Source organism: Bos taurus, chromosome 3 (genome assembly GCF_002263795.3).
Source record: "Bos taurus isolate L1 Dominette 01449 registration number 42190680 breed Hereford chromosome 3, ARS-UCD2.0, whole genome shotgun sequence".
NCBI lineage: Eukaryota > Metazoa > Chordata > Mammalia > Artiodactyla > Bovidae > Bos > Bos taurus.
In genome coordinates this window covers 113,157,645-113,179,037 of record NC_037330.1, presented here as the reverse complement: position 1 = coordinate 113,179,037, position 21,393 = coordinate 113,157,645, and the positions used below count along the sequence as shown (strand labels likewise).

Below are 21,393 nucleotides of genomic sequence, written 5' to 3'. Positions count from 1 at the left end.
GATCAATTTATATAAGCTGTGGACCCCATAAAATCTCTGTCCACCTCTGCTCACACCTGTACAACAATCAACATGAAGACTTAAGTGTGAAAAGCATTTCAACCTTTAGAAGATAAGAAAATTTTTATGACTTAGGTTAAGAAGGATTTCTTTAAGAAATATAAAGCATAATCCATAAAGAAGAGGATCAGTAAATTGACTGCAGTTGACCCTTGAACAGCATGGGTTTGAAATGCCTGGGTCCACTTATATACAGATTTTTTTTTTCCCAGTAAATACACAGAGTACTACAAACTGCAGTTGGTTGAATGCACAGGTGTGGAACTGGGGATACAGAGCGCCAGCTGTGGGTCTCAAGCATCCCAGGATTTTGGTGTCTGGCATGTCCTGAAACCAGTCCACTGTGAACGCTGAGGGACAACTGTACATTTAAAGTAAAAGCTTCTTTTCATCAAAGGAAACAATGCAAAGTGAGAAGACAAGCCGCAAATAGGAAAAGATAATATATCAGGATACAAGCTCTAAGGACTAGTGTATCCCGAATATGGAAAGCACTTCTGCAAGTCAGTTGCCAAAAAACAAGCTTTGCCCATCTCTCCCCAGTGAGTAATGCCTGGCAGTTCTCAGAAAGCAGGTGAAAAGATAGCTTCCCAGTAACCAGGGACCTGTGAGATAAAGCCTGAGCTGCCAGGCCAGGCTCTCGGGACTCGGCGGCACCAGGAAACACCAGTGCCAAGTAAACAGCAGTTGGCAGCAGCCAGCAGAGGTGCCCGCACAGTGCACCCAGGCGCTTCCACTCCAGATAGAAACACCTGGAAACACCCGTGCGTGCCTCAGTGTGTGCGCGTGTCCATGCGTGCTCAGTTGTGTCCAATGCCTTGCAACCCCATGGACTGTAGCCCACTAGGCTCCTCTGTCCATGGGATTTTCCAGGCAAGAATACGGGGTGGGTTGCCAAAACACCCATGTGTTGGGGGAGGTGTACAGAAATGAGGATTGAAGACTAACACTGGAAAGAACTTAAATGACCCTCAGAAAGGGGATATGTGAAATGGGGGAAAAGAGTATTGATGTGGCAGTAGAGAACACAGCATTTAAAGCAGATAAACTGGAGCTCAGGTGTCACTGTGAATACACATGCAAGTGTTAAGTGTGGAAAAGTCACAGGACGGTCACTAACAAAGTAGAGAACCAGGTAGAACGCCGAGGTTTGCTGGGGGCCATGTTCCTGTGTTGTAAAGACAAAGATGGAAACAGTCGCACTGAATTTAACACAGCACTTGGCTGTCGTTGGGGAGGCTTTTCCCACCTGAGGTGGAGAAGCAGGGAGCCAGCCCCGCTGCAGACCCTCAGCTGGCATGTCAGGCATGGAAGGGCCACCGCCCCCAAGCAGCGCTTACTCCCCAGATCCCCGTGGGGCACGGAGCCGGGAATCCCGGCATCCCTAACCCGGGGCCTGGGAGGCCTGGGCATCGCCTCGCGACACAGGCTTTCCTCCTGCTCACATGTGCCCAGGCGGTCAGTAGACCCGGACAGAGAGCGGCCTGTGGGAGCGGCAAGCCTGACGGTGAATCCTCGTCTCTGACCGCCTGCGGGTCCCAGCAGGGTGGAGGGGGCCCCGGGGCGGCTCCAGGGGAGACGCTAGGAAGCCCAGTGCCAGGACGTGGCCGCGGGGCTACACTGACTGGGCGGCCTGCTGCACCTCGGGCCCCTTGCCCGCTCACTCGGGGCGCTCGGACAGTTCCCCCGAAGCTCCGTCTCGAGCTCGTCTTGCTCCTAGCTCAGTTTGTTCTCGTCAAGCACTAGACTGTTTCATGTTACTAAACTAGTTTATGTCAGTTTGGATATCCTGTAGGTTATTTTTTACATACATCTCTTAAATATGTAGGCTAGAAAGATGTCTGAAAACATTGCTCAGTAATTATTTTGACATGCAGAATCTCCTGGTTGAAGACGATGATGATTTCAGTACCGTCCAAGACGACATCGGAAGAGAAAAACTGAAAGAGGTCGCCCTGGGGAAAAGGAAAAGGTGAGTGGGGGTCCTCGGCCATGGACCAGGTTCTTGGTGCGACCTCTGGGCTCACGCGCCTGACTGCAGCGTGGAACCCTGGTCTGCAAGGCATTGTGGGAATATCTGTGACCTGTTCTCACTTGACCCTGAACGTTGGAAGTGAAATGGAGAGCCCCTCCTCGACCTGCTGGGGCCCCGGTGTCTGGGATGTGAACCCGTGCCGGTCTCTCTCTCCCCGCAGCCGGGAGGCCCTCCGTGCGCAGAGCAGCGATGTCTCTAGTGTAGAGATGCCCGCCCAGGCCCGTGGACCAGAAGCTTCTCTCTCCATCCATGTCGGGAGCTTCAGATAGCGCTGCGGGCGGGGCCAGACAGCATGGGACTTCGGCGCTCCCACTCCAGGTGCCCGGGAGCAGGCCTGCTGCTCTCTGTCCTGGGCGGACACGGACTCCAGACCCCTGCTTTGTCACCAGCAGAGGGGGCTTTGGTCTCAGGCCAGCTGACCGCGCTTCTCCCAGCCTTGTGGAGCGTCCCCCGGGGCCGGCACAGACTGCCCAGCCCCCTCACCCTGCACTCGACGCCCCGCACGTCTTTACGTGAAAGGCTCTTTACGTGAAAGGCGGCTCGTTCTGCACTAACTGCAGGTGAGGGTGCGGCGGCACGTTGCTAATCTCCGCCAGAGCGCCCGTTCAAGCTCGGTCGCCCCACTTTCCTCCTCCCGCTGTCGAGGTGACGCTCTGTACCCAGTCCCCCAGGTTTTGACGGCTCATGTCACAGAAACTGGCTCCCAGATAACACCCTTCCCCTTGGGGCTGAGTTAGGTCTGTGATTTTAAAGCGTTCCTTCTTTTTCCCGGTGGGACACCCTCTGAGTCAGGTATGTGCTGCCGGGGCCGCCCCCCCCCCCCCCCCGCCCCAGCACCTGTGCTGTCCGAGGTCGGGGGTCCTCACGGCTGCGGGCCTGCTGCCTGCGGGGCCGCGTGTCTCCCCGTCCGGGGGCCCGACCGGGAGGGGGGTCACGGCAGACAGGCCTGGAAGGCTGGGGACCAGCCCTGAGCAGCCGTGATTAAAACAGGAGAGAAGGGAAATGTGGGCCAGATTCTTCCTAATTTGGCATGGCTTAGCTGTCAGTTTAAAAGGTTTAATAGATATTTATGACAAATAGAGCATGTATATTCCTGTTGATGGATTTAGGACACTGGGGTGATTCACTGTCTCAAGCTAACTCAGTCCAAAGCAGGAATTCCTAAGAAGATAACACTTCCCAGATCTCAGTGATGCTTTATTGCAACTGTGCTGCTAAGTACAGTTATCATCTTGATTTTACACACTTTCATCAGCCTTTTTGGAGAAGGAAATGGCAACCCACTCCAGTAGTCTTGCCTGGAGAATCCCACGGACAAAGGAGCTGGGCTGGGCTACAGTCCATGGGGTCGCAGAGTCGGACACAACTGAGCGACTAACACACACATATCAGCCCTTTTATCACTGATACTGAAATAGCTCTGAACTGTTACGAGAAGAAAATGACACGTGTGGACTGGGGTCTTCGCCTGCGCCCCCGGCCTGAGGAATTGAGGGGCTGTCGCTGCGCCCCAGCTGCTCTTCCAGACGCTGACGGGACAGAGGAGTGAAATGCCGCCTTTCCTTCCTCTGCCCTCCCCCCCAGACGGCGTCAGAACCGCCGTCAGAAACCCTCCTCTCGTCTGTGTGTGCGTCATGAACTACGTGCTGGTCGGTATGGAAGCAGCTGTGTTTTAAGAAGTTGGACTTTGGCGAGTGCTTCCGGCTCTCCAGCACCAACTCCGTCTCAGGAGACCCAGGCGACTCTCCAGAGCGCCCAGTGGGCGGGGACGATGCCATAGGCTGAGCGAGGCTGGACCCATGCCCCGGCCAGGGCTCCCTATGCCCCTTCATTCCACCGTAACCCGACAGTAAGGTAACAGCCGTAACAGCCGGAAGCCAGAGGCCTCAAGGGAGGTCACTCACCACAAGAAAAGGTCGAGGTGCCTCAGGCGTCTGCCTGGTCTCTGCTCCCCTCCTTCCACATGGAAGCGGGGCTACAGGGAGAAAGCGCTAAGATTTTGTTAAAGAAAAAATAAACTGTTGGATTTGTCACCTCCTGCCTCTGTGCTGACTGCTTCATGTTCTGGCCTTCTTCCCAAGTGAACTTCAGGTGCTAAGTCGCTGGGGTTTTGTATTAAAAAAGACCAGTACTGCTTTAGAAATAACAGAAAAAAAACAGAACTGTGTTTTGGTTTTAAATAGACTCATGGGAATAATTGTATTTGAAGAAACCGGAAGTGGTCTGGTTCTCTTTTTCCTTCCAGAGAAATGCAGCTACCCACGGTGGTTGTGTTAGAGAAAACATATTTATGCAGCAGGAGGGACAGGGCACCAAAAGTCCTGAATAATCCGGAATCACGGCTTAGAGAGGTCGGCTCCCCCCAGGACAGACTTAGCGGTGAAGGAAGACGGACGGGGCCTTGCAGCCTGGCCGGATGGAGACATGGCCGCCGCGCCCGTTCTCGGTCCTGCCCCATCGGTAACAGACACCACGGGCCCCGTTGGGGGTGCTGTCTGCAGAGGAGGGGAGTGTGCCGGCAACACCCAGGGACGCGCCCAGCCCAGCTCAGGCTGCCTTGCGCGGACCCGGGCGCCCACAGCGAACCCTCGGGAATGCGGTGCCACCAGCAGCCGCCGTTACACTGTCGGCCCAAGGCCTCCTTTCAAGTGCCCATGAAAGCCCTGGGCCCAGTCTCAAAGCGGGTACCCGCCCGCCCTGCCACCAGCTCTAGTCCAGTGTGGGGGCTCTAAGGGCCCCCCCACCCTCAGAAGCAGCCTCTCCACCCAGAGGCCCAGGGGCTCCTGCCCGCAGCCTCGGGCTGGGGCGGGCCCAGTGGAGGGGGCGACTCGCAGTTCCGCGGCCAGCGGCCAGCGGCCAGGTGACGAATAACGTGGCCCGGAGCAAGTGTGCCAAGGGGGCGGGCACCACAGTCCAGCAGCGCTTCCAGAAAACCAGGCCGCCCTAAGCACTCACGCCCCCACGGTGACGGGACCCCCCCCCCCACCACCGCCCCAGGCGGCTCTCCTCAGAGGCCCAAACAGCCCCAGCAGTGGGCCCCACGGTGGTGGTACTGGGGCCGCTTTGCATGGGTTCAGTCCCTGGTCAAGGAACTAAGATCCTACACCCCACGCGGCCAAAAAAAAAAAACCCACAAAGGCCTGGCTCCTGCCATCCGTGTGAGAAGGACCACAGGCTCCTGAGCCCGGATGCCTGCGTGTGACTCAGGCCCTGTTTCCACATCTGTCGTGCGGGCTGGGCTTGGGGTCAGGCTGGGACACAAGCACAGCCCTCGCGGTGTGCTGTCCCTGCCACGTGCTGCTGGAACCAGCTGTGACCTCTCTGATCCTGTGTCCTAATCTGTAACATGTGGATAGCCACTTCGTAGGACTGAGAAGAGGAATAGGTGAGTTAAAATGTGTAACGTGTATGCCAGCACCAGCATAAAGTAACAAATGTGTCAGCCAGCAGCATCGTGATCGGCCACCACTGACACGGCTCTGTTCCTTTTGCGCCCACTGCTCTAGTCATGAGTGTGTGGTCCAATTCTAGACAATGAGACCTCAGGGGAGGTCAGTGGGTGCCAGAATTTCCAAAAAGTTTCCTTTTAACTTAAAAAGAGGCAAGAGCCAACCCACCTGTTCACCCACACTTTAGCCTGGACATGGTCATGTTTGGATGTGATACCTGAAATAGTGGCAGCTATTTTGTAACCATGAGGCCTGATCCGGCGCTGGCCATGTGGGAGGAGCGTGCAAGACAAAACAAGTTCTACTAAGCACAAAATGAGAGAGAAGAAAGCTTCTGGGGTGGCAACTACACATTCAGATCCCACACAGCCCTGTGGCACCCTGCCAGCCGTTTCCAACTCCATGATGCCAGCCCCCATCCCTCACCCAGGAAACGGGTCACAAAGTGACTTTGAGCTTGAAGAGGCAGCTCCCTTGTAATAAAGGTACTAGAACTAAAGAAAGAGGTGAGTAGGAGAGCTCCGGTTTGCAGTTTTATATAAAAGACTTAGAAGGATAGAACATTAGCTAAGATGACCTCAGGAGGCTAGGCTGAAGCTACATGTGATTAAGCCTGAGAACCTCAGTGCTTCCCAGCACCGCCACCTTGCTGAATTGATTCAACAGATCCTAGAACCCACACCATGAATAATACAATGGTATTCATTCCATTTTGCTTTTCGGCCACCACCAATTCAACCTATGTTTAGAGTGGCTGAAAAACATAATTCTGAATCCAGTTTGCAAAGATTTTTTTGGCAACTGATATTTTACATCAAATCAGGAAAGAATGATAAGAAATCTGACGATGGAAGATCAAAAACAGGCTTGTTTTATTTATACACAGAACAACTGTATTTACAACCCCAGATGTGGATATGTACATAGCAATACAGGAGGCATTTGCTTCCACGGTGGGCACTGTATAAATTAGGATCATAAATACGAGGGGAAGCCCCACCGGAGGGCACAAAACCTTTTCTCCAAGTCACCAGGGATCCTTCCCACCTCCCTCTACACTGACAGGGCCAGGAGACCCCAGGGACCCCCAGGGACAGCCGCGCAGCAGGGGTGGGGACGGGACAGAAGGGCAGCCAGCCCCCCGTGCAGCAAGAGACACAGGAGGCGGCGGCGGCAGGGACGCTGCCCCGCAGACAGGCTTCATGCAACGCTCATGTTTACTCTGCTCACTCTACACTCAGAAAATGGTTTTAGGTAAACAGTGTTGCTCTAATCACGGGCATTACTTTTAAACACCACGCTTCACCTAAACTGATGGCTTTCCCATGAGAGGGCGCGGAGAGCTGGAGTGGGTCCCCGCCCATGCGGTTGAGTCCTGAGAACCTCAGGCGCCCACCCCGGGGTCCCCCTCGGAAACCCGGTGCCTTCTGGCACCTGGGTTCTCGCCGCCACCCCGCTCCCAGCCCAGCGGTTCCGAGGAGCGGGACCCCTGGGGCAGGAAGGCGACAGCGCCGCCCGGCTCACCTCCGATGGCCGGAGCGCGGGCCGAGCTCAGCGCCCGGAGTCGGGCGGCAGGGGGAGCCCGCGCGCGGAGGAGCCGCCGGCAGGGCGCGCGCTGGGCGGGCCGGTCCGGAGACGGTGCCCCGAGGGCGGGCAAAGCGAGAAAGCAGCCAAGGCGGTGAGGGCGGGGTGCCGCCCGGGAAGCGCTCCCAGCTAGGCAGCCCCGCCACTCCGGGTCACTCAAGGCAGACCCCCGACACCCCTCCATGTCCCCTCGAAGCCCAGGAAGCCCCCTCCACACAGAAACACGGGCCCGCCTCGGTGCGCGAGGGGACGACAGGCCAGGCGTCCTGGGGACGGCGGGGACCCCGCGGCCCCGGAACCGGGGCTCCTCAGCCCAGGTGGTGACTACCCGGGCCGGAAAGGCCGGGGGCTCGGAGACGCGGGGCGCCCGGCGGGATCCGCGCGGGCGGGAGGGGCGGCGCGGACGGCAGGTAGCTGTGTTGTGGGTCCGGCCCCGGGGCGCCGGGCCGGGCCGAGCGGCGGGAGTAGCACCATGAGGGGCCGCCGAGCCGGCTCAGTCGCGGGGGGCGCGGGGGACGCAGGCCGAGAAGGCGGAGGCTAGGCCTCGGCGGCGGCGGCGCCGCGGCTCAGCTCCTTGATGCCGCACAGGATCCGCTTCATGTGGCCCACCTTGGTCACGCCGAGGTCCTGCGGGGAGAGGGCGGCGCTCAGGCCCGGGCGCCCCGCAGCCCCAAGGGAGGGGGCGCGAGGGGATGCGGCCGCGATGACTGGTGCCCCCAAACCACCACCCGCGGGCAGGCGCCTCGCCTGGTTCCCTGAACTGAGTCCAGGGCACCCGGAGCAAGTGCTGGGCACCCTGGTGGTGCCTGGAGGCAGGCCAGCCACGCGGTCCTGTCCAGGTGCCCTCGGTGCCCTGGCTGGTTCCTGGGGTGCACCCGGAGGGGCCCGCAAGGCAAGCCATCCTGGGAGCCCGCAGCTGCCCTCCCCAAGCCGGGACCAGGCGCTCCACACCAGCCAGCGGGCAGCTGGGGAGGGAACCCCAGACACTAGGTCCCCCTTCACCCCAACGGCTGTCGTCACAGAAGTCGAGCTGGACAAGCAGCGGGCTGCACCCCCAAGGGGTTCACAGTCCCCCCAAGGGGTTAACGTGGTTCACCGTGCAGCAAGGCTGAGCGCATGGCTCAGCAAGGCTGAGAGCCCGGCTCCCTGCGGCGTCTGCCCTGGCTCTGGCTGCGGTGGCTGAGACACCACAGCTCAGGGGCCTCCACCTGTCACCCCCCAGTCGTTGCCCCGCTGCATGAGAACAGTGAGGAGACTGCTGGCGCTGGAGCACGGCCAGGTCACGGGGGGACCCCAGGGCTGCAGGGAGCACAGGTGCACCTGCCCAGGAGGCGCGTGAAGTACCTTGAGGTCCCTCCGCTCCAGGTGCAGGAGCTCGGAGCCCCGGATGTCGTGCCGCGTGAAGATGTCCTTATACTCACAGAGACTGAGGTGCTCCAACCAGGCAGCCACCTCCTCTGTGCCCCAGAGGTGCACTGTCAGAGACGGAAAAGCACGGGCACAGTGAGTGCCCAGAGCCCAGCACCAGGCAAGCAGCGGCCAGCACCCCAACATTCCCTGGCCACAAGCACCCCAAGCAGCCCCAGCAGCAGGCACCCCAACATTCCCCAGCAAAAAGCACCCAAGTAGCCCCAGCAGCAGGCACCCACCACCCGGTCCCAGGCGCCATCCCAGGCCAGTGCAGAAAGGAGATGGGCCGCCACCCTCAGAGGGGCGTGAGCAAGGCCAGCTGGTGTCTGTTCCTGCCGGGGCCGGCAGCCTCACCCCAGGAGGGACAGGTGGGCCTGCCCGCAGCTGAGGCCAGATCCCCTCGCCCTTCTAGAGGGGTCTGTGCACTTCTGGCCTGCAGCAAGAACGGAGACTCGCAGAGATTACATGGAGTCAGAGCCACCATGATTCAAAGAACCCAATTTCTGGACCAACACGTGAAGAAAAATCAAAGGGAGCTACCCTTACTGGCAGCAAATGCCCCCAGCCTCAAATCCGGGCTTGGGGCTGCCCAGCACCTGGGAGCCTCGGCCGTGCTCAGGGCCAACACTTCACATGGAGATTCTAAGCTCCGATTCAGTGCCAAGGAGAGAAACATCGTTTAGGGTCATTTTCTGTTGATTTCCTAGCCCGTGACAGTGAGGGCCTAGGCTCCCGGGGCAGGGCCGTGATCAATGCACTGATTAATGGGGGCCAGGCAGCCCCTCAAGGAAGCAGGCACAGGGTCCAGCGTCTCTGTCTTGTCACCTCTGCTGTCTCCTCCCCACCTCACACCCACATCGAGCGCAGGCAGGCGGCTTGGGGCCTGTGCCCCAGAATCCGCACCAGGAGCAGGGTCAGGGCAGGGAGTGACATGGGTCACCCTGCCGCGTGCAGCGGGAGAGCCGGGGTGCAGCAGTGCGCGCCGGGGCCCCGGGGTGACTGCGGGAAGGGCAGGGGGCTGGTACCCGGGGCGCCCAGGCTGCAGCGCGCTGCTCTGTTCTTGTTGTTCTTCTCCTTCTTGAACTTGGTCACCAGGCGGAATTTACCGCTGCGACTGCGCTTGGAAAGATCCAGCATCACGTTCTGTGGGGGAGGGGGGAAACGGAGACAGTCAGACCCCCGTTTGCCCAGGCCTCGCCCCCACTGCAGACAGGCGCAGGGCCGCAAAAAGGCCTGTCCTTGTCCTTCTCCTTGAGTTTCAGTCTTGGACCGATCACTCATTTCTAATGCCTTTTAAAAGCGGTTTTGCAGAGATAAGCATCCATTTTCATTTTCTGGGTTTTTTTTTTCATTTTATAACACTTATTCATCATGTGATTGAACAGCTTTGTATATATCACTTAAATATCAAGACTATTCCATCAAGACTAGTAAGTTATCGGCTGATCTCGCAGCACTGCGCCGGCAGGCTATGCTGTCAGGGTCAGGAGTATCCTAAACGAAGCTTTTCCTGCACTCTTTCCTCGCCACCTGTTCCCCGAGGCAGAATCAAGGAGGGAGGGGAGTCAGAGGGACAGGGGACAGGGTGCCAGCTCGGTAGCGCGACCCAGGGCACGGCGGAGCCATCGCAGCCCCTTCCCCCTAGGTCTGTGGACCACCTCTGTCGGTTCTCCCGGAAGCTACAGCCCGGGTCTCCGCCAGTAAAGAATTGCTGTGCACTCACAGACACGCACCTGCGTCAGTCATTTGTATAAACGTACTCACAAAAGAAACCTCCTTATTTTTCAGGTGTGCCAATTTCTCCCTGGCCCTGCCGGCCTGGATTCTGCCTCAGGATCCTGTCTGCCTGCGTCCCCAGTGTCTACTGCATCCCCGCGCTGTGTCCCCGTGCTGTCTGTGTCCCCGCAGTGTCTGCCTGCTTCCCTGGTCTCTACCTACATCCCTGCAGCGCCTACCTGAGTACCCACAGCATTTACCCACGTCCCCAAAATGCTCGGTGTGGTCAGAATGTGCAACTCTAGGACGCACTTGCAGATCTGACAGGGACGTTTGGTAACACTGAAAAATCACCGCTGGGCGTTTCCATGGAATTGCACCCACGCTGACTAGAGCTGGGCACAAGCACCTTCACACCTGGTCTGCCACAACCCTGCAGCTTCACCACACCCCTGCGTGGGCATCTTCGTGGGCTTCTTACCAAAGGCGTCTCATGTTATTTCACACAAACTGTATGTTTTATAAGGTTTCTACTAGGAAAGAGACCTCTTACGATGACATTTTCTAGTCAACGATTGTGAGCTGTTCAAGAAACTTATTTCTACACATTTTTACACTTAGCAAAATGATCACACATCCATTCTAACACGGCTGCCCCACGGAAGACCTCTAGCCCCCAGGGGACCGCCACAGCCATGGGCTTTCCTGTCCCAAGATAAGCGTCCCCTTGCGCCTCAGCGGCCTCCTGCAGGACAGGTGGGAGGCAGCTATCCTCCACAATCCAAACAAAATCCTATTCCTGACTCTGTTAATTTCTTGTTCTTAAGGCAAACATGGGTTTTATTAAATTTACTTCCAACCTTTAAAAATATGAGTATTTTCTTTCATTGGTAAGACAAGGAGACTAGTAGAATGAGGCTGATTATCCACCTGTTATTTAATCTCCACCATTTTTTGCTTTTGAAAAGCAAATTTCAGACATCAAATTATTCCACTCATAAATACTTCAGTCAGTCAGTCAGTTCAGTTGCTCAGTCGTGTCCGACTCTTTGAGACCCCATGAATCGCAGCACGCCAGGCCTCCCTGTCCATCACCAACTCCCGGAGTTCACTCAAACTCATGTCCATCGAGTAGGTGATGCCATCCAGCCATCTCATCCTCTGTTGTCCCCTTCTCCTCCTGCCCCCAATCCCTCCCAGCATCAGAGTCTTTTCCAACGAGTCAACTCTTCCCATGAGGTGGCCAAAGTATTGGAATTTCAGCTTCAGCATCAGTCCTTCCAAAGAACACCCAGGGCTGATCTCCTTTAGAATGGACTGGTTGGATCTCCTTGCAGTCCAAGGGACTCTCAAGAGTCTTCTCCAACACCACAGTTCAAAAGCATCAATTCTTCGGTGCTCAGCTTTCTTCACAGTCCAACTCTCACATCCATACGTGACTACTGGAAAAACCATAGCCTTGACTAGACGGACCTTTGTTGGCAAAGTAACGTTTCTGCTTTTGAATATGCTATCTAGGTTGGTCATAACTTTCGTTCCAAGGAGTAAGCGTCTTTTAATTTCATGGCTGCAGTCACCATCTGCAGTGATTTTGGAGCCCCAAAAAATAAAGTCTGACACTGTTTCCATTGTTTCCCCATCTATTTCCCATGAACTGATGGGACCAGATGCCATGATCTTCGTTTTCTGAATGTTGAGCTTTAAGCCAACCTTTTCACTCTCCTCTTTCACTTTCATCAAGAGGCTCTTGAGCTCCTCTTCACTTTCTGCCATAAGGCGGGTGAACACCAGACCACCTGACCTGCCTCTTGAGAAACCTATATGCAAGTCAGGAAGCAACAGTTAGAACTGGACATGGAACAGACTGGTTCCAAATAGGAAAAGGAGTATGTCAAGGCTGTATTTTGTCACCCTGCTTATTTAACTTATATGCAGAGTACATCATGAGAAACGCTGGGCTGGAGGGAGCACAAGCTGGAATCAAGACTGCCAGGAGAAATACTTCAGTACACAACTCTAAAAGATGACGCTACGCCTTTTAAAACATAATCATGGCACCAGTATCACACACGACGCCATTCACTTAGCTCTAATGAACTCATCTGCATCACATCTTCCCAACCGTTCCAAAGGTGCATCTTCATGGAGGGTCTGTCTGAATCGGGGCCCCGGCAGGGTTCACAGGGGACACCCAGCTCCTGGGCTCCGTGGCTCCTGTCCCTTCACCTGCAGAGACCAGGCGTCTGCGTAGAGGACAGGATGTCTCCCTGCTGCCTCCCGACGCAAAACGGCCCTTTAACCCTACACATTCCGGCTAGAATTCTTTTATAGAGAATTCTTTCATCAATAATTTTAAGAAAGAACTTTTATGGATCTACTGATAATATTCAATTTTGGAATCCAATGTGCTGGTTTTTAAAAAAAGAAAATGTTTGAAAGTTCTAGAGATCTGTTTCTTAACGTGAATATACTCAAACACTACTTGAATTGTATGCTAAAAATGATAATGATGTAAGTTTTATGTGTTTCTTTCTTACCACAATTTAAAAAAAAAAATGAACTGAGATAATGTGCAGAGTACATCATGAGAAACGCTGGACTGGAAGAAGCACAAGCTGGAATCAAGACTGCTGGGAGAAAATCAATAACCTCAGATATGCAGATGACACCACCCTTATGGCAGAAAGTGAAGAGGAACTAAAAAGCCTCTTGATGAAAGTGAAAGTGGAGAGTGAAAAAGTTGGCTTAAAGCTCAACATTCGGAAAACTAAGATCATGGCATCCGGTTCCATCACTTCATGGGAAATAGATGGGGAAACAGTGGAAACAGTGTCAGACTTTATTTTTTTGGGCTCCAAAATCACTACAGATGGTGACTGCAGCCATGAAATTAAAAGATGCTTACTCCTTGGAAGGAAAGTTATGACCAACCTAGATAGCATATTCAAAAGCAGAGACATTACTTTGCCAACAAAGGTCCGTCTAGTCAAGGCTGTGGTTTTTCCAGTGGTCATGTATGGATGTGAGAGTTGGACTGTGAAGAAGGCTGAGCACCAAAGAATTGATGCTTTTGAACTGTGGTGTTGGAGAAGACTCTTGAGAGTCCCTTAGACTCCAAGGAGATCCACCCAGTCCATCCTAAAGGAGATCAGTCCTGGGTGTTCATTGGAAGGACTGATGCTGAAGCTGAAACTCTAATACTTTGGCCACCTCATGCGTAGAGTTGACTCATTGGAAAAGACTCTGATGCAGGGAGGGATTGGGGGCAGGAGAAGAAGGGGACGACAGAGGACGAGATGGCTGGATGGCATCACTGACTCGATGGACTGGAGTCTGAGTGAACTCCGGGAGTTGGTGATGGACAGGGAGGCCTGGCGTGCTGCAATTCATGGGGTCGCAGAGTCGGACACGACTGTGCGACTGAAGTGAGCTGAGATACTGTCCATCTTTTTCTAGCTTTGACACTTTCTTATATACGGAAATTATATATTCCTTGACAAATTTTTCCTTTGGAAATAAAATTTACTTTTTCAAGTTGTTCTGTGGCTATTCTTTTTAAAATATCTTGAGATTTAAATTTGTGTAATTTAAATTTTTTTCTGAAAAATCAAAAGGCTTGCTGAGATGCTGAGACTCACTGGCGTTCCTTCATGGACGCCGGACCCTGACCGGCTGGCACACCTGCTGCTCTGGCCCCCCCATCGCTGCACTTTGTTCCCTTCCCCCAGAGTACACTTGCCAGAGCGTAGTTTATTTTGCTTTTGTTTCAAAGAACCAACTCAAAGATCTACCACTGTTTTTCCTTCTCAGATAAATGATTTTCCTATCTTTATCAGTAGAACTGTGGCAGCTCCCCATTCACAGTTCCCTTTGCCCTTCATACGTCACCTTTTTGCCCCTTGGGACGAGCCGGTCTGGAATACCAACAGATTTTTAAAATGTCCTACGGACAACAGGAAAGAAAGCAGAGTCCCCTTTACAGAGAGTAAGCGCTCTCTATAGAGAAGCACAGTGCACATTTGTGTATAAATTCTACATACACGTATTCTCTCTACTTCCTTTGTTCAGATGTTGTGATGTGGTCACTTTCACCATGATTAATCATGGACTGATAGTGAGAAGTCACACTACCAAACTGTGTTTCTGACATTTCCTATTATTTCAAGAAGTTTTAGCTTGACACATTTTATGTACATCAATTAAGATTGAAATTTGGGGGCTAATCCCTAAAAGAACATGCAGAAGACCACATGTTCCCAAACCAGCAAAGGGGATAAACAGAACTGTGGGAAAGAGAGACTCATCAATCAAAACGGAGAAAGGAAACAAAAAGTGAGACAAACAGCACAAAAGAAGGGAAATGTGTCTGAATACGGTTAATCACAGTGAAATACGGTAATCACAGTGAAGGTAAACAGCCGGGCTCCCGTATTCACACAGCACAGCACTGAATAAAAGCCCAGGTTCAGCAACGCTGCCCGTAAGACAGACACTCCAAATGAAGCTTGAGAGTAAAGTATGAAACAGAATATGTCAAACAAGTAGGCTTGAAAATAAAAAGAATTAGTAAAGGCCCCGTTATAATGATAAAACCCTAAATGCACCCAATAACATAGCCTCAAAAGGCATAAGGCAAAAATACACAAAACCACATACAAAACACAAGACGTCTCATTCATGGTCAGAGTGTTCAACAGTAACTGACAGGTCAAAACGACACAAAACCAAAAACAAAAACACAAAGAAAAATACCTCAGTGAGGACTTAATGATGTAAAAAACACAACTGCATACGAGGAACATTTATAAAAACTGACCATCTATTGGGCCATAAAGTTAGTGTCAATAAATTTCAAAGGACTGGTTATATACAAACAACTGCCTTTGAACATTGAAATTAAGTTAAAATAACAAAAAGAAATATTAGAAAAAAATGTCATCCATTGGCAAATAAACAACATACTTTAACTCATGTAAATGCTATATTAGCATATGATTTTATCATTACTTTAATCAGTTTATTCAGAATCATATGGTATAGAACAATATGATGATTAGTTTTTACCAAAATAAAGTGATCTTCTATCACTTTTGCCTTAGGTATGCAATTCTATTTTTATATTAATAGTTACTTTGCATTTTTTATCATTTTCTTGAAACTGCTTTATTTTTACTCTTTCTGGGTCATAATTTTTCATTCAGTGTACAGAAGAGAAAACTGGGCTCCTGTGATCAGTATTTGGTCAGATTTTTTTTTTTTAACACAACCTAAAGAATACTTTGCTTTTAAAAGGAGAAGATATATTATTTTCTAATTTTTATGCTGTTAGCTCCATCTTTACTAGTTCCTTTATTTTCTTTTACAATAGGGACGATATTTTGTTTTTGTCTTTTGTAGTGATTCAGAAAGATATAAACCTTTTCAATTTTATCAGAAACTACCTTTAAAATTTGGAGAAGAGAATGGCTACACACTCCAGTGTTCTTGCCTGGAGAATCCCATGGACAGAGGAGCCTGGCGGGCTGCAGTCCATGGGGTCACAAAGAATCAGACACGACTGAGTGGCTCACATACACACACACACCTTTAAAACTATTTTTAAGTTTTTAAAACATAACTGATGACCTTCCTCTAATTATTAACGTCAAGAGCGTCTTTCACCTCCTTCCACCACAGGAGGCATTTAAAGCGCTCTCCCTCCTCTGTCCAAGCCCTCCTTCCCTGCTCCCCCAGCTACTGCTCACACTGCACTAATCACAGGGTAGGCCGCGGCTGCATTCGTTAAAAACTTGTATGTTATTCAGTAATTTTCTTTGGAACTTTTATCGTATTTATAGCTAACTATCAAACACATTTTGACGAGGCTGGCCAGGGCCTCTAAACCAGAGTCCTCATTCTTAAGCTGCCAAGTTGTGCTTCTCAGCTGAGGCCCCGGTCAGTTTTCCAGGCGGGGTGGGCCCTTGTCAGCGAGCGCCCACACGTGCGTGAGGAGCTCTGCACTGCTGGCCCGTCCCCTGGCCCATGGTTCTAACAAGCGAAGCCAACAGCGGGGGGCCGGGCGTTCAGGGCCCAGCAGTGCTTCACCATGTGAACTTCCTCCCGCCACCCCTGCTCCACCCTCGGGAGGACGGCCTCGCGGGTTGGCCTCCATCCAGGTGCTGCCCCCAAACCATGCCCAGTGAGCACCTCTCCTGGGCCCATGGCTGCCTTGCCTGCTGCAGGAGGCATGGCCCCGGGGCGTAACCAGGCTCCCGATATCCCAGCTGTAAGGCCCGTGCAAGCTGTGCTCCCTAAACACACATAACAGACAAGTGTGACCGGGAGTGGAACACGGCGCCCCGACCCTGCCAACAGACGCCCAGCAATCCGCAGGTCAGCCTGGCAGCGTGCCTCCATGCTGGGGGCACACAGTGGGGCCGGGCTCAGCCTTCTCTCTACCTGCCCCCAGCTGTTCCACAGTTCTGTTTCCAAGGGCAACAGTGCCCCAGTTGTCGAGCGTCATTCTCGACAGCAATTCCCAGCTCCTTCCTACCTGCCAAAGTGGGCATTTTAACAGAGACGCGTGTTTACCGGGGGCCAGATCAGGGGCCGCAGGAGCAACACCATCTTCACCCCGAAGCCACACAGGGACTCAGACACAGAAGGGACAGCCCCACGTCCAGGATGCCATGCTGAGGCCCGAGACCCACATACCTCTTCGTCACCAGGCTCCATGGGCTGGCACAGCCAGGGCGTGTCTGCCAGCTTCCTGAGCTGTTGGTCCATCTCGGCGAGGGCAGCCGTGAGCCGCTCCTTCTGAGGGGGATCCAACTGCTGCTCCAGGGACAGAGAGATGGAGGGAGGAGACACAGCGGTTACCAGAAGGGCGGGGCCACAGGGCCCACACAGACAGGGAGCCTGGCCCAGGCCCGGGCCACTCTCAGAGAGCTCTTCTAAAAGCTTGCCAGGAAACGGAGCCACAGAGCACCCCTCAAGGGCCAAACTCGGAACCTCCGCTTATAAGTAGCACCAAGCGAGAGAATTAAAACTCTCCTTTCATAAGTAATGGGGCAAACCAAGCTCGCCTGAAAATCGCATCGGCAGGGCTTACAGGTCACCTGCCTCAGTGTCCTCGGGACCCTCTCTCTGAAGGGGGACCAGCCCGCCTGCACTGGAGCACAGAAAGTGTGTGGGGCGTAGAGGCAGCTACAGGAACGTCAGGACAGCGTGCAAGCTTGGAATGAGAGTAGAGAGTACGGACCGGACTCCTGGGGCGATTCTGCAATGACTTCACCTCCCTGACCTTCCATACCTTCGTTTCTTACAAGAAGGCTGGATGGGCACTCTTGAGGTCTGCCCTGTTCTGGCTTCTGCAATTTGACAGAAATCCAGCTGGGTGCCTCCCCGGGCCTGAGTGAGGAGGGGCGGCCAGGTCTGCATGCTGGGGACAAGGCCAGAGGCAGCTGCATACCCGTGGGGCCTGAGGACAGAGGGCTGTGCACTACACAGTGGGGTCCTGACACCCTGGAGGGGGTGTGGCATGATGGGCCAGAGGGTCTGAGCATCACTGCAGGGTCAGCGCAGGGTCCTCTGAGGAACCCCCACAGTCAGGAGCCCCGCATGGAGCCGCGCTGCCTGTGTGCGTGCCGCGGGTTGGCCCCCAGCTTACCAGGGCCAGCCTGCCCGCAAGCAGCAGCTCCGTCTCGCTGCGCAGGGCTCGGACGTTATTCACCATCTCCAGGACGAGGCTGCAGCTCAGCCCCTGAGAGGAACCAGAACAGAACCATGGAGACGGCCCAAGGGCTGGCGGGTGCTGGGGGCAGGGGCGGGAGGGCGCAGGCACCTCTGTGGCTCTGGGCTTGCCGTACACTCGGTCCATGGACTTGGAGCTGGCATTGACGGCGTGGGCGAGCTCCTGCTCCACGTCCTGGTGGGACTGTGCTAGCTCCCGGATGCTGGAGAGACAGACACAGCGGCAGGCCCGTCACCTCCTGACCGATGGCGGGGGAGGCCTTAACAGGGAGATCTGAAGACAAACTTCCGAGCTTTTCCGGAGATTCACCCAAGGAGGTGAGTGCCCCAAAAAGGGATGGAGGCCTTGTGAAACCTCCAGAGTAGGAAAGAGAGGAGAAAGCCAGGAAGGGACCAGAGAGGCCCGTGGTGGGGAGCGCCAGGCCTGCACGTGGCCTCAGGAAGGGGGCGGGGAGGTGAACAGGGTCCAAAGACAGAGCCGGGCGGCCGGGGCTCCGGGGATGTGGCAGCTGTGGGCACAGGCCACCAGGCCACTGAGACCGTGCCCAGGGGCGGGGGCTGGGCACGGCAGGGGCCGGGCAGCGGGCAGAGCAGTGACTGCCATGGGGGAAGGTCCACAGTGGCTCTGGGGGCTGAGAGGAGAGGAAGCACCTTTGGCTGCCTTTTTTTTTTTTTTAATTTACATGGTGTGCTTCCTAACCGCACACCTGCTCTTCGGCGTGAAGTGAAGGAGGCAGTAAGTGCACTGTTCTTAGGAATCCAGGACGGCTTTACAGTCCAGGTAGCTGGCCCTGAAAATGCCTGGGGGCTTGAGGCTTCCGTGTCCTTAAGCCCCAAGTAACGTCTACAAGACCATCAGTGACAACCGCAAAGTGCAGGGTGAGCAGAACCTGGCTGGCCAGGCTCCGTGACGGAGGAGACGGCACGGAATATACGGGAGGAGTGTCTCGATGCCCGCGGCCCCACGTGGACCTGGGGCCTCGCTGGGGGAGCTGACCGCGGAAGGAGGGGGTACCCACCTGTGGATAAGGGCGCCTGCCGCCTGCCCAAACTGGTCCATCTGGGTGGCCTCCTCCTCGGACAGGATCTCCGGGTGCAGGGAGAAGGACGGGGCCCGGGGCAGCTCGCACTTCTGCTTGTCCTCCCAGGACTTGAGGGTGTTCTCGAAGGCCTAGGACACAGGACCAGGGTTACACACCCTGCCTCGAGCGCACGTCCAACAGCCAACGCTGCTGGACACTCGTGGAAATCCCGGACGGGGACGCAGACGCCTGTTTGCTCTGGGGGAGAGGGCACGGTCCTAGGAACCCCAGCCCCACTCACTTAATCTGGGGGAGAACTATGTCAATTCCTGGAACCGAGCGCTCAGGCGCCAGGTCCCCCAGGATGGGGGCCGTCTTACCCGGTCCCTGGTGAGGGTCTGCGCGCGGTTCTTGTGGACGATGCGGATGTACCCCGGGGGCTGGACCCAGGCCTCGCCGTCCACCTGCACAGGCACGCCCTCGTCGCCCAGGATGGAGATCTTCACCGTGCGACACTGCGAACACCACCGCCCGCTGGAGCACCTCGCTGACCTCCGGGGCTTCCGGGCTCAGGGCACCCCCGCCTGGGCTCAGCTCCTGGAGCTCCAGCCCCACCCCGCCCCACCGCCCCACACCCGGGGCACCCTGCATCCCTGACCGCTGCCCTGTGGGGAACTCAGTGCTCAGATGCCAGCACCGGGCCTTGGGCGGGATCTCGTGACCACCAAAAGCTGCTGGGTCCCTGGGCACACGGGGACACACCCGAGACAGGGCCAACTCCCACCAAGGGCTCCTCTTCTCAACAGAGTGTGTTGCCGAAAGATTAAAACCGTGACATCCACACAGCCCGCAGTGAGGACAGAAGGGACTAGGGCTCAGGGCAGCATGAGCCCTCCCCACCACTCAGACAGACAGACCCTTCCCAGCCCGTCACCAGAACCTCCCAAGGGGGACCCACCCCGTCTCTCCCGAGCCGGGCCTCAGAGCAGCCTGTGAGGACACACGCTAGGCCTCGCTCCTGGACTCAAGCTGTGGCTCCTGAGAGCCGCAGGGCCGGGCTGCAGGCAGCCAGGCCCACCTCGGCTCACCCCACCATAGCAGGAGGAGCCCCCACAGAGGGCCAGGGGGGCGTTCCGGGGAGCAAGCCAGCCCTGGTTTGAAGAACATTTTTCAGAGGTCAAACACAGCAGACAAGGATGGGCTCTGGACCGGGAGGCGGCCGGGTGGCCCACTGTCCGGGGCTCTGCACCCAGATGCCCACCTGTCTCGGGAGCATGGGTCTGGGCCAGGCCTGCCTCTCCCCACCAGCACCCAGGCCCCTACCGCCTCCAGGACTGCAGCCAGTACCTGGGCGATCCGATGATGCTGCAGCTTTATGACCCGGGAGACAGCCATCTGCATGCTACCAAACACTGCGACCACCTCCAAGATCTTGTCGTCAAACGATGGGGCTGTGAAGGTCTGCAAGGACTGGCGTCAGAGCTGACCTCTGCTCCTGGCCTGAAGACCCCCCTGCCCCCATCACACACACACACACACACACACACACACACACACACACACACACACACACACCTGGCCTGAAGACCCCCCTGCCCCCATCACACACACACACACACACACACACACACACACACACACACACACACACACACACCTGGCCTGAAGACCCCCCTGCCCCCATCACACACACACACACACACACACACACACCTGGCCTGAAGACCCCCCTGCCCCCATCACACACACACACACACACACACACACACACACACACACACACACCTGGCCTGAAGACCCCCCTGCCCCCATCACACACACACACACACACACACACACACACCTGGCCTGAAGACCCCCTGCCCCCATCACACACACACACACACACACACACACACACACACACACACCTGGCCTGAAGACCCCCCTGCCCCATCACTCACTCACACACACACACACACACACACACACACACACACACACACACACACACACACACACACACACACACACACACACACACACACACACACACACACACACAGCCGCCTTTCTCTGGGGACTGCTGCACTAAAAGCCAGACAGGCCCACGACAGGGAGAAGCTGCGGGGACGCTGAGGAAGGGTCTCCACTCCAGACCTGGAAAGGCAGCGGCCCGGATCGAGTGCTAAAAGCCAGCCAGGCTCACAACAGGGAGCCGCTGTGGGGACACTGCGGAGGGGCTTCCACTCCAGACCCGGAAGGCAGCAGCCTGGATCACATGGCAGGCCTGCCTGCCCCTCACACACGCGGGGCCTCGGGCACGTGTGTGTGCCCGGGGCTGACACGGGTCCGTCCCTCCAGGGTCTGCGAGGGCTGTGACCTCGAGCAGCGCGCTGACAAGCGG

General features: G+C 55.2%; 2 protein-coding genes across 14 annotated transcripts in view; one reads left to right on the top strand and one right to left on the bottom strand.

Moving 5' to 3' along the window:
- USP40 (ubiquitin specific peptidase 40) overlaps positions 1-11,339 on the top strand; it is an 89,762-nt gene extending 78,423 nt beyond the window's left edge. For 2 of the 6 annotated variants that reach the window (XM_024990240.2, XM_059885217.1), the window contains 2 exons: positions 1,938-2,032; positions 10,327-11,336. In XM_024990240.2, the coding sequence (XP_024846008.1) occupies positions 1,938-2,032; positions 10,327-10,594 (363 nt within the window). In that variant the 3' untranslated portion in view covers positions 10,595-11,336. Of the gene's footprint in view, positions 1-1,937; positions 2,033-2,255; positions 4,129-10,326 lie in introns of those variants that run through there. The other 4 variants (XM_024990238.2, XM_010803849.4, XM_010803850.4 and 1 more) reach the window with 4 other exon arrangements.
- DGKD (diacylglycerol kinase delta) overlaps positions 6,395-21,393 on the bottom strand; it is a 110,314-nt gene continuing 95,315 nt past the window's right edge. For 5 of the 8 annotated variants that reach the window (XM_059883753.1, XM_059883755.1, XM_059883763.1 and 2 more), the window contains 9 exons: positions 20,355-20,477; positions 19,388-19,522; positions 19,005-19,156; positions 18,077-18,188; positions 17,903-17,995; positions 16,948-17,067; positions 9,564-9,681; positions 8,473-8,603; positions 6,395-7,755 (listed from right to left, as the gene is read on the bottom strand). In XM_059883753.1, the coding sequence (XP_059739736.1) occupies positions 7,666-7,755; positions 8,473-8,603; positions 9,564-9,681; positions 16,948-17,067; positions 17,903-17,995; positions 18,077-18,188; positions 19,005-19,156; positions 19,388-19,522; positions 20,355-20,477 (1,074 nt within the window). In that variant the 3' untranslated portion in view covers positions 6,395-7,665. 8 annotated transcript variants of the gene reach the window in all.